Genomic DNA, 12114 nt, shown 5'->3' on the forward strand with positions numbered 1-12114 from the left:
TTATTTAGTATTAGAGTTCTAATTTTGGAAGATACTGATCATTGGGTAGAATTCTCCCCAAAAATCTTTTGTTTCCACAGACTCACCCATACCCAACACAACACCAAGTATCATATAAAATTTCTTGGGTGCATCACATATTTATTCTTCATTGTTTAACTTGCACCAAAACATCCACTCCCTTCTTTCTTTCCATTAGCATGAGATAAATACTAAGATTACAAAAAAAAATTATGAACCAATTTGGCTTGATTGACATGAAAAAATTTGTACTAATTTAAACTTCACTCCATTCTTTTTTTAGTAACTTTGTAACTACCATAATCTTTCTAATAATTTTTAGTTTAATATTTACTCAGATTTAACAAAAATTAAATAAAATAAAATTTAAATAAAAATTGGGATGTGGTGTTGAAGTTGAAGATTAGTTTTTATCTGAGTTATTCAAAAGATTTTTTATAATCATAACGACTTTTCTATTTACCATTTTCATGGCCATGTTCTGATTTATTAATCATTACCGTTCTCATTCTTTTTTTTTTAAACCAACTCCAACTTACACTTTAATGTTTCTGATGGATGAATAGAAAATACCGGATGATACTTGGTTAGTGGTGGACAAAGGGTGTTGATTGATGCAGGATGCGGGGTTACTCATGAGAAAGCCAAGTAAGGGGGGAGACAACTGAAGAAGCAGATACCTAGGTAAAAATCATGTAAACGTACAGTTGCCATACTCTTTCTATAGATTCCTTGTGCTAGAGTTGTGGACGTTTATATGGCATTTTCTGCCTTGCAGTAGTTTCATCTAAGCCTGAAAAATTCGGTTTCACTGCAGGTATATGATTTTCTGCTGCTGAAATTGTGAAGTTGCTAGTGACTTTATCCAAACTTTTAAGTGGATGGTGCTTCTGATAGGCAATAGGATATTTCTTTTCATTGTAAATTAGATGGTTCTGGATATATTTTTCGATTTATCACGTGCAATGCGTTTGCGGATGCGTATACTTCATTGAGAAGTGAATGTCTTGTTTTTTTTTTAGATATTCCTCAACAGGTTTCATGTGTTAAGAATTTACAATGGTCAAGTAATTAGTTGTCAAGTTGTGGATGTCTCTAGTTCATTAAGCAATGTATTGCCTTATTATGCTATCTAGTCTACTCTGCTTGGTGTAATATACCTCATTATTTGTATGTGACTACATTTAGGTGGCACTTCGTTCCATTAAGCGGCTTGATGTTAACTAAATGGAAGTGAATTTATTTTTTTATCCTTGTTTTCTATTGCTGAAATTATTAAGTTGCTGTTACATTAAGCAATGCATGGCCTTCTGTCGTAATCAATATAATCGGCAGGTTCCTTTGTGTTGGCCTTGGTGACTTTATCCAAGTTTTTAAGTAAATGGTGCTTCTGATATGTATTAGGATGTTTCTTTTCATTGCGAATTGGATGGTTCTGGACATGTTTTCCGAGTTTGAAGAGTTACTCATTCGCGAATGCGTGTACTTCATTGAGAAGTGGCACTTCTTGGATGTAATCCATTTGTTTTTTACAACAAATAAGTGGCACTTCTTGATCTTAATACCATGACAGTCCTAAAATAATTAATATTTAAATAAAAGATAACCACAGTTGTCCTTTTAATTCTTTTATTGAATGTGTCATAACAAAACCAATGCAAGTTACAAAGCAAAAAATGTCAGAGGTTATTAATTTGTGTCAAAAGAACCACGAAATCTAGCTAAGTATGAGAAACCAACCACAGCTAAAATGTACAACCAAACGAAAGAATAACTATCTATGCTCAAAAGAGTTCAACAGGGACATGAATCCGCCACCATCCAATGCATTCCAATTAGTACAAGCCTCAAATCCTTTCTCTATAGAACCATCATAATCATTATCTGTCTGAAGGTCAACAACATCCTACAAAATACACAACAGAAAAACAAAAACAATATATATGAATCAACAACAACTTTTTAAACAACATAAAAAAATAGTGCAAACATATATGGGAGTCAAGCATATTTTATCGTAAAAAATATCTAATTAACATGAATAAGAAACATTCACATAACACGAGATTTTTGAGGTAAATGGAGTGGACAAGTCCAAGAGACCAACTTTTTGAGGTAAGAGATCTCTTTTGGAATTTGTCCATAAAAACCAACATTTGACAAGTTCAAATGCTTCAAATTCTTTAGCTTCTTGATCTCATAAGGAATTGGAGAGCCAAAGACATTGTAAGCCAAATTCAAACTCTGCAGATAGTGCATGTTGAAGAGACTAGAATTGTTTAAACCTCTAGTGATAAATTCCTCTCTCAAATCAAGACCAATTACATGTCCCTTGTTGCATGATATTCCCTTCCATTAACAACAACTATCACTTTCATTCCAATAAACTAGTTTTTTGGATTTGGCAGGGTTGAATTTAAGGCTTTCTTTCAAATGGAGAAGTAAGGATTCTTGGTGAACAAGACTATGTCCAGTTACAACCTGAGCATTGATTCTAATTATGAAGTTTATCAAACAAAAGGATACTAAGAAGGACAAGACTCGATGAAGACTCATTGTATTTATTTGATTATTTGGTTACGTATGGTGATGAGGATGGTCTAAAATAGATTGAAGATATGCCTTTTATATATAAAAATAGCTCATTGTTTTAGTTGATTTCAAATTCTACTATCTTATAATAATATGCACTGTTTCTTTGACTCGTTAACTTATTAATTAATAACTGCTATCTTCCATTTTCTTTCTCTGGTTTGATAATTCAAAGTACTCAACTCACCATAAAAACATCTAATTAACATGAATAACAAACTTTCATATAACACATTGTCATTAAATTTCAAACAATGCAGGAACAGCTTATCCAACATACCTTAGACCCCTCTTGAATAACAACTTCACCCACACTCAATTCTTCATTCCCTTGTTTGAATTGATCAATGTGCTATTCGATCTGCCTTTCGGGATTGAGAACTCCATGGATGTTACTCTTTTCCGGAAGCTTTGAACCGCGACGGCAGCTTCTATGTGCAGGAAACACTATGCGTGATGGTCTTTGCGGGAAAACCACGCTCACGAACGTCACGGCCAATGGCGGCACAAACCGGGGAGAAGCGACAAGGGAGCCACGGGTTGAATGATTCAATGGAGAGGGTGGAGGCAATTGATGGGAAGAAGAGTGAATTCTTGCATCGTTTTCGGGAAGAACTTGCACCACCATCAATGGCAGCACCACTAATGGCATTAAGGACCGAGGATAACCGATAAGGGAGCACCCTGAGTATGCCTTGGATGGAGGAGGTTGGTGCCTTTGCTGTTTGGATGAGAATTTAGATGCACCGCACCGGGAGGGAAAGTGAAGACACGGATCAGTTGCGGGTTTTCAGCGTGATTCCCGTCAGGAAGTTCTCAATGTATCCCTTCAAACCTAATTTTTGCATTAAAAACCATTAACAACAAATTTTTTAAATTATAAATGAATAAAATTAATTAAGATAATTATAAATAATTGAGTTGTTCTATTTTTGGCTGATTAGGAGTTGGTTTCATATACTTTTTCTTTATAAAATTAAATAAAAGAATATTTTTTATTTTTATTTAATTAAAAGGGTGTTTTAGTAAAAGTGGTGATATAATATATATTTTAAAAAAAATAAATGCTGATGCAAAAAATAAATTCCACATGACTTATTATTACTTGTCCATATTTTAAACGTATCGGTACGTATGAATTTATCATTGTATCGAAACAAACACAAAAAAAATAAGGTTTGTATTGCTTGGTATGCTCCCAAAACAATGAACTATTTGCACAACTATATCAATTTGTTAAAAAATAAACATCTCACATTCTAGTATCCACAACAATACTTTCTTTTGTTTTCTTCTCTTTGTTTTGTTATATACTTTTTTTTTGCTACAATGATACTCCTTTTCTTTGCATTTTTTGGTTAGTTACTTTTTGTAAAGTGTGTATTCTTTATTTTCTTATCTTTTATTTTAATGGAATTTGTACCTTATGAGTCCCTGTTTTAATTCTCTAGGTATTCCCCAACAGATGTCTCCTGGCCTATAGTTAAGATAAAATACATAATCATAGAAAAAAATAATTCTTACTAAATATAATATCTATTAATTTATAAAAGACAACTAGTGCATGTCTATTTGCTTGACAAGTGTATAGCTGGAGTTGTTAACACGTGGCAAAATAAAAAGGAAAGTAACAATTATAGCTGCTCATATACAACAAAAACGTAGGGTAAAAAGGTAAATTCACCATACCTACATGTGTACTTTAAAAACATGATAAATAGTTGTAGTGTGTTTGTTTAAAAAGTGGTCCCCCCCTTTGAAAGATTTTGTTATTCTCCTACAAATATTTTCCTTCATAAGCCTTGAATCCTTTATCCTGTGTAACCTGAAACATCATGATAGAAAATTTTGATTTTGTTACTGATGTGAACGCCAGGAAACTAGATTGGAATTTCAAAGTTTATATTGTTAGGATATGGGAAGTTCCAAGTAAATATAATAAGAAGGAGATTGGTTCAATTGAAATGATTCTTCAAGATTGTAAGGTAACAATAAATCTAAAAATTGTTTATCTAGACAACATGTTTGTTATCGGTTTAGTATATCATGTTTCAAGAATATTTTGCCTTATATTGATGCTGATTTATTTTTGCATTGTTTAAAATAGGGTGGTAGGATCTATGCCACTATTCCGAGGGCGCTAGCCGAGAAATGGAGTGGTAACATCATAGAGTTTGAGATGTACACAATGACAAACTTCATAGTATTTGACAATAAGACCATCTCGAAGAATGGTGTTAGTAGGATGGTACTAACATTCTCTTATAGAACAATGGTTAATCATGTGGATAAACCAAGCTTTCCTCTAGAAGCATTTAGGATGAGGTCTTTTAGTGATCTTCTAACAGTAGATAGATTGGAACATTCTGAGATGTTTGATGAGTGTATTTTTGTTTGGTGTTATTTGCATGATGAGTGTATCTGTGTACTTGAGTTCTAACATCTTTTTGTTTTATAAGGAAGACCCGCGAGACTTGATCACTAGCAGGGGTTTAATGACTAAGCGTATGGTCGTTATTTTGGAAGATCTTGAGTATGTATTGTGCGACCATGAATGTATTGATTTGATATCGATTTTCTTATAACATAACCAACAGACTTCTTTCATTTGCTATTTTATTCTCAGGAATAACAAAATGAGTTGCACATTGTTTGGTCAGTTGGTGGACCACATTCTTCCACATCTTGATGATGGGAGAGTTGAGACACTTATTGTGGTCCTTCAATATTTCAAAGCAACAAGGTGGAATGGTAAAACTTCAGTTCAGAGCAATTTTGATATCTCCAAAGTTCACATAAACCCAACACTAAAAGAAATTGATAGTTTTAGATGCAGGTTAGTGTAATTTATAAAATTAATGTATCACCTTTTAAGGTTGGATGAACTAAGCCTTCATATGTGTGGGACCTAATTTGTTATATGTAGATTACTCAGTGGCGGTCCATCGAGCTCAACTAGGATTAGCCAGGTGTCCTCTCCGGCTGCGTGGTCTGCAAATGATGAATTTAACCGTGGATCTGTCAGTGTAAAGACTATCAAGGATGCACTAAACTCTGTTGAGGTGTTATGTTTTAGTTATTTCAATGGAACATTTTCAAAGACAGTTGAAACCATTTATTTTAGTGTGAAAAGTAACCACGACACTATCTAAATATTATTTTACTATTTTAAAATCATTGCAGGAAGGTCCCATATGATTTGCTGGGGAAATTGTTTCAATAAATGCAGGAAAAAACGATTGGTTTTATAAAGCATGTAGGAGGTGTCCCAAGAAGGTTGAAACCCCCATTGGTGATCGATATGAATGTGGGAAGTGTGGCCACACACATGGAGCAGCCGCAATAAGGTTCTGAACAATACATAAGTCAATATACTATTTCTATCGAAATAGTGTATGTATAACTGCAATATAATATTAACCAATTTTCCAATGTTTCATCATATGTTAGGTACAAGGTTGAAGTAATGGTTTATGATGGATCAGGTAGCATCAACCTGCTTTTGTGGGATAGGGAGACAACTCAATTATGTGGGAAGCAGGTAGACAAAATCGTTCTCGAGGATGTAAGTGTGATTGTTTGATATAACATTAAAGTAAATGTTTAGAACTAATTATGGCTAGGTGTGAGGTTTTGTAGGCAGTTGGAGATGATGATTATCCACCATCTCTTAATAACATGATGGATAAGAAGGTGCTTTTCAAGATTAATGTTAAATCTTCCAATATAAAGCAATATGATCCAGTTTACACCGTGATGAAAATTTGTGATGATGAGGATATTATCCTCAAGAACCTCCCAACAATTATGCCCTCTAATCAATCTGCTCATGTCCATGTATGTGTGTAGTCTCATGTTATAGTTATAGAATAGATTTTCATACAATGTTGTTTGACTATTGAGTATAATATATAATTTCCATTAGGGTTTGAATTCCCATAGGAGGCCGACTGCAGCAACTCAATTGACGTGTCAAGTAATGATGTGGCTATCATCAGTGATAATGATCCTGAACTTACTTTGGTGAGTAGTTAGTACACTACATAGATCTGTTTTTTTTTTTTTTTGTTAAAGATTAAGTACATGCAGCTTAGGTGGTGATGTAAGCTAATTGTTTATTTTGTTTTTATGGTTGCGTATGTAAAGGATTCTATGGAAGAATGTATTTCAAGCCTCAAGTTCAAAACATCAGCTAAGAGAGCTGTCGGCGGTTCAAAACCTGGATTAATCAATGTTAACAACTTAGAGGATGAAGGGCACCTGTCCACTAATAAGTTTAACCGCAAGGGTGCAAAGAAATTGAGGTCCCAGCTTAATGATGGGAATAACTAAATTGTTTTACTTATGTTTTATGCTACTTAGATATGTTTTTTGTTCTCCTTATATGGTTGTGATAAGGAAAAGATATTTGAGACCAAATCAAATATAAAGATTAGATATGAGAATAGTACCCTATGATATATATGGTTGTAATATTCTAGATTTATATTTTGTAAGTTAATGATATTTTATGAGAATATTTTGATGTAAGGTTACAAATTGTTATGGCAAAAAAAATTTACAGTGATCGAAATAATTCAGAAGATCAGCTAAATGAATAATATGGAACATACTTATTAAAGCTAACAAACACTATAATGGAAATAGGTCTTTTAAATGAAATTTTGCATATAATAAGCAGTTGACCAAAGCATTCTTTTTGTAACTACGGTCTATATCTAGTCAGATTAGGAGAAGTAAATATTATAGAGGAATGAAATCCATTGGTTGTAGTATAAGAAAACAAAATGAAGATTTCTATAATTGGATAAACGGAATACAAAAACTGTAATGAGACATTGTATGAGGTCCATATGTTTAATTATTAAGGCCAACCACAAAATATTATTCTACTTCAGTATTAGATGCAATAATTGGATTTCTGTGAGCAAAGATAAAGTCTTTATATCAATCAAGTAATTTCCAAAGATTCCAGGTATTAAATCTCGAATTAAGCAAGGGTCAAAGTGGGTTGATTTTGCTGTTCAAACTTTAATATATATTAATAAGCAGTCCAATGAAGTGATTGCATATAAAAATTACGACAAATTGGTATTCTTTTGTGGACTATCACCATAGCAGAATAAAACAATGAGATAAAATGGTCTAACGTGTCTGTGTGTATTGGGTGTCCATTCAAAAATAAGCTATAGACATGGGTCATGAACACTTATACCGATTAAGTTAAAAGCTTTATATAATCATGTCATCTCATGAAAAGCTTTATGTATATACATAGGTTGTTCATTTGTTTTAGTGTTTTCGGTTTCAATGGAATGACTCTTACCATAAGATGGCTAAAAGCTTCCAATCTCATACAAATTGAAAAAGAGAAATTAATAAAGCTACACTTCCATATTAAACAACATTGGTATCTGAAAATTTAAGTCATGGCAGGTTTGTGAACAATGGAAAAGCATTGAAAGGTATCATCTAAGTATGCAAGGGAAAAAGCTATGAACAATGGGAAAGCTATGAATAGAAAGAAATTTTTAGAAATTAATAAAGCTGCACATCTATATTAAACAACATTGGCCTCTGAAAATTTAAGTCATGGCAGGTTTATGAGCAATGAGAAAGCATTGAAAGGTATCATCTAAGTAAGCAAGGGCAAAAAAGCTATGAGCAATGGGAAAGCTATGAATATAAAGAAATTTTTGGAAATTAAAAAAGCTGCACATCCATATTGAACAACATTGACACGGACCGTGTGGAAACATCAAGAAGGACTCACCATGTATGGAAAATGGAAAGTGTATAAGACACTTTCCAAAGAGATTTGTTAATAGTACAACTGTTGATGAAGATGGTTATCCTATTTACAAGCAAAGAGAGGATGGAAAGACAATAAGTAAATCAGGTGTTGAGCTTGACAACCGATATGTTGTCCCACACAATAGGAAGCTTTTACTGAAGTATGGCGCACACATTAATGTTGAGTGGTGCAACCAATCAAGATTGATCAAGTATTTATTCAAATATGTAAACAAAGGAAATGACCGTGTGACTGCTTCATTTTATAAGAGTGCCACAGCAAATTCAGACAAGGATGGATGTGATGAAGTTAGTATGTATTATGATTGTAGATACATATCTCCTTGCGAAACAGCATGGAGAATCTTTGGGTATAACATCCATTATAGATAGCCTTCTGTTGTCCGTCTGGGTTTTCACTTGCCAGGGGAGCAACCGATGGTTTTCCAAGACCACGAAAACCTAGCTGATGTCGCTAAGAAAGCTTCCGTAAAAGAATTTATGTTTCTGGGATGGTTTGAAGCAAATAAGAAGTACAATGAAGCTTGCTCTTTGACATATGCGGAATTTCCATCGAAATTTGTGTGGAAGCCTGCTCCAAGAAAATGGTATCCACGGAAATCTCATTCGGTTATTAGACGAATTTTTTTCGTTCCACCGGGATCAGGTGAAATATACTATCTAAGATTACTTCTGAACTTTGTTAGGGGCCCTACTAGCTATGAAGAGATTAGAACTATTGATGGTGTTCTCTACTCCACATTCAGAGATGCATGTTATGCACAAGGCCTATTGGATGATGATAAGGAATATATCGATGCTATAGAAGAAGCAAGCCATTGGGGGTCTGGAGAGTATCTAAGAAAGCTATTCGCAACACTATTGTTTTCTAATTCGATGAATAGGCCAGAACATGTATGGGAGAGGACATGGAGAATCCTATCTGACGATGTTCTATTCAGACAAAGGGCATTACTTGACAATCAAGGTAATAAACTATACTTTCAACACTTATAATTATGTGTTTAGTATATTAAAATTTGAGTGCTGATTTTGTAGCTTAATAATAATGTATTCACCTAAATAGATTTTGTCCTATTAGACATTCAATTTAAGTAGTTATATTTTACAACTTTTATAGTTCACTTCTTGGGATTTAGATATGCGTGACAACTCGATTGGTTGCTTGCTGATGAATTAGTGACAACAAAAAGTAGTTACACAGTGTGGATTGGTCCTAATCACATTTTATATTCCATACCAATGAGGATTTTACCATATATAAAGAAAGAGGTATATATCATGTTAGTGGTTTTAATAAGTATTATCCATTTTCACGTCACACGGTTTATGTTGGCAAGCATTCAGTGCCATTAGATTTATGGAGTGACTAAATTATTCCAACCAAATAATTATGCTTCTAATGTCAAAGTGATAAAGTGATATATACTTAGCTGGAAAATTATGATTGCTCGCTAGAATACCCAAGTCACTTTTATATGAAATATCCACTAAAGCCGCCAACATACTCATAGCATTGCATCATTGTTTTCAACCTTGACAGATTACTGTAGAAAGGATAAATGAAAAATATATTAGATAAAGATTGATAATAAAAACAATCATAATTATATATAGATAATGTTACATCATTATTATACTATATTTTAAAAAGTATACATGTCATTAGAGTTTACACAAGCAAATGCTATCCTAATTTACCATTTGACATGATTCTTTTAAATCTAATCCATCGGTAGTCTTTATTAATAACCAGATTTGTTCTTTACACAGACTTACACATGACTAATCAAGAACTAAGGGAGTTGACTCTAATCGATATCGAGAACATACTCAGAGGGTACAACAAAAGTTTGAGAGATGTCCCTTCGATGCCATTCCCAGATATGGATATATGTGAACAACAGTTGATGAACACTGGTGTAAATAGGCTGATTTGTGACGAGTTTCGGTACGATAGGCGTAAATTGACTATAGAACATGCAGATTATATGTAGAAGCTGACGGATGAACAAAAAATAGTCTATGAAAAGATTATGGTAGCTGTGAACAATGGTGAAGGCGAGGTTTTCTTCGTATATGGTTACGGTGGTACAGGAAAGACTTTTGTTTGGAAAACATTGGCTACGGGTATCAGATCCAAAGGTCAAATTGTGTTGATGGTTGCATCAAGTAGGATAGCATCCTTATTACTTCCGGGTGGTAGGACAGCACATTCGCGATTTGCAATCCCCTTAATCTCGATGAGTTCTCAACATGTAATATAAAACAGAATAGCCCTTTGGCTGAATTGATAATAAGGGCTAAACTTATTATATGGGACGAAGCTCCCATGGTTAATAGACTTTGCATTGAAGCACTCGACAGGACAATGCGAGATATTCTAAGATTTAAGAATGTTCACAGTCTCGACCAGCCTTTTGGAGGTAAGACAGTTGTTTTTGGTGGTGATTTTTGACAAATATTACCCGTGATACCAAAGGGTAGCAGACAAGACATTGTTAATGCAACAATCAATTTCTCATATATATGAGATAGTTGTAAGTTGTTGTCACTCACGAGAAACATGCATCTCTAAGTTGACATGGCTGAGGAAAGAAATAATGAGATAAAAGAATTTGCTGAATGGATTTTGGCCATTGGAGATGGCAGGTGTGGAACATCCATGGATGAGATTGACAAGATAAAAATTCTCGAAGATATTCTCATCAATGATTGGGATGATCCTATAGTCTCTATATGCAAAGCAACATACCCTGACTTGTTTTTGGGTGCAAATTGTATATCCCATGTCAAAGAAAGAGCCATACTTGCACCCACACTCCAAATGGTGGATGAAATAAACAACTACATGATGAGTTTGAACCCAGCAGAAGCTAAAACTTATTATAGTTCCGATACTACATGTCAAACAGATGCGAACAATGACATTTTGACATCAATACGTACACTTGAGTTCCTAAACACAATCAGATGCTCTGGAGTGCCTAACCATGAACTAACACTAAAAAGTTGGGACCCTAATCATGTTATTGAGGAACATAGACCACTCAGCAGGTCTATGCAATGGGACACGGTTGGTTGTAACCAACCTTGGGAAGTATATCATAGAGGTAAAAACCTTATCAGGGAATGGTCTTGGGGAGAAGGTGTACATTCCGAGGATGACTCTAACTCCATTTGATAATAGGATACCGTTTAGATTTCAACGAAAACAATTTCCTATAATGGTTTCCTATGCCATGTCAATTAATAAAAGCTAAGGACAATCTTTGTCAAATGTAGGGTTGATACTAAAGAAACCTGTTTTCACACATGGTTAACTATATGTTGCAGTTTCAAGGGTTACACATAGGAGAGGTCTCAAGATTTTGATATGTCATAATGAGCATGAAACTACAGAAACAGACAATGTAGTCTACAAAGAAGTGTTTAGGAACTTGGCATAAAGAAAGTTCAAAACAACAACATAGGTACATCATTTAAAAATTCAGTTATATTTTCTAAATATGAGATTTGTTTTCCTGTTTCTTTTGTTCAATCTCAGTATATTTTTTAAAATTTATTCCAATAGTTAGCTGACTTACTCCTGAAGGTTGTTATTTCTTAATACAATATTAACCACAAAGTCGAAACAGTATAACTTAAATAATATTTTTAATCATCAACATTTTCACTGATATTCAT

General features: G+C 33.8%; 3 protein-coding genes across 3 annotated transcripts; all 3 read left to right on the plus strand.

The window, feature by feature from the left end:
• Nucleotides 1–3354: 3354 nt before the first annotated feature.
• LOC107640863 (uncharacterized) lies at nt 3355–6945 on the plus strand. The gene is made up of 12 exons (XM_088487163.1): nt 3355–3434; nt 4490–4598; nt 4721–4861; nt 5073–5146; nt 5240–5449; nt 5540–5675; nt 5797–5800; nt 5843–5960; nt 6064–6178; nt 6253–6450; nt 6556–6636; nt 6760–6945. Exons 1-12 carry the CDS (start codon nt 3355–3357, stop codon nt 6943–6945), a joined length of 1452 nt encoding a protein of 483 aa, XP_088343289.1.
• Nucleotides 6946–8391: 1446 nt separating this feature from the next.
• On the plus strand, nt 8392–10424 carry LOC107640862 (uncharacterized). The gene is made up of 3 exons (XM_016344365.1): nt 8392–8719; nt 8834–9394; nt 10201–10424. The coding sequence occupies exons 1-3, from the start codon at nt 8392–8394 to the stop codon at nt 10422–10424; spliced, it is 1113 nt and encodes a 370-aa protein (XP_016199851.1).
• A 39-nt stretch (nt 10425–10463) lies between these two features.
• LOC148565456 (uncharacterized) lies at nt 10464–10885 on the plus strand. Its single transcript, XM_088487165.1, has 2 exons — nt 10464–10589; nt 10700–10885. Exons 1-2 carry the CDS (start codon nt 10464–10466, stop codon nt 10883–10885), a joined length of 312 nt encoding a protein of 103 aa, XP_088343291.1.
• The last annotated feature ends 1229 nt before the right edge of the window (nt 10886–12114 follow it).

This window comes from Arachis ipaensis, chromosome B5 (assembly GCF_059453495.1).
Source record: "Arachis ipaensis isolate K30076 ecotype BB chromosome B5, ASM5945349v1, whole genome shotgun sequence".
In the NCBI taxonomy this organism is placed as follows: Eukaryota; Viridiplantae; Streptophyta; class Magnoliopsida; order Fabales; family Fabaceae; genus Arachis; species Arachis ipaensis.

Excerpts from the sequence above, each read along its gene's own strand:
- LOC148565456 (XM_088487165.1), top strand. The coding sequence starts at position 10,464 with ATGGTAGCTGTGAACAATGGTGAAGGCGAGGTTTTCTTCGTATATGGT. Across the intron at positions 10,590-10,699 it reads AAGGTCAAATTGTGTTGATG|AATAGCCCTTTGGCTGAATT; the intron begins GTTGCATCAAGT and ends AATATAAAACAG.
- LOC107640863 (XM_088487163.1), top strand. The coding sequence starts at position 3,355 with ATGCACCGCACCGGGAGGGAAAGTGAAGACACGGATCAGTTGCGGGTT. Across the intron at positions 6,179-6,252 it reads ACAAAATCGTTCTCGAGGAT|GCAGTTGGAGATGATGATTA; the intron begins GTAAGTGTGATT and ends GAGGTTTTGTAG. Across the intron at positions 6,637-6,759 it reads ATGATCCTGAACTTACTTTG|GATTCTATGGAAGAATGTAT; the intron begins GTGAGTAGTTAG and ends GCGTATGTAAAG.
- LOC107640862 (XM_016344365.1), top strand. The coding sequence starts at position 8,392 with ATGGAAAATGGAAAGTGTATAAGACACTTTCCAAAGAGATTTGTTAAT. Across the intron at positions 8,720-8,833 it reads GGATGGATGTGATGAAGTTA|GGGAGCAACCGATGGTTTTC; the intron begins GTATGTATTATG and ends TTCACTTGCCAG. Across the intron at positions 9,395-10,200 it reads GGCATTACTTGACAATCAAG|ACTTACACATGACTAATCAA; the intron begins GTAATAAACTAT and ends TTCTTTACACAG.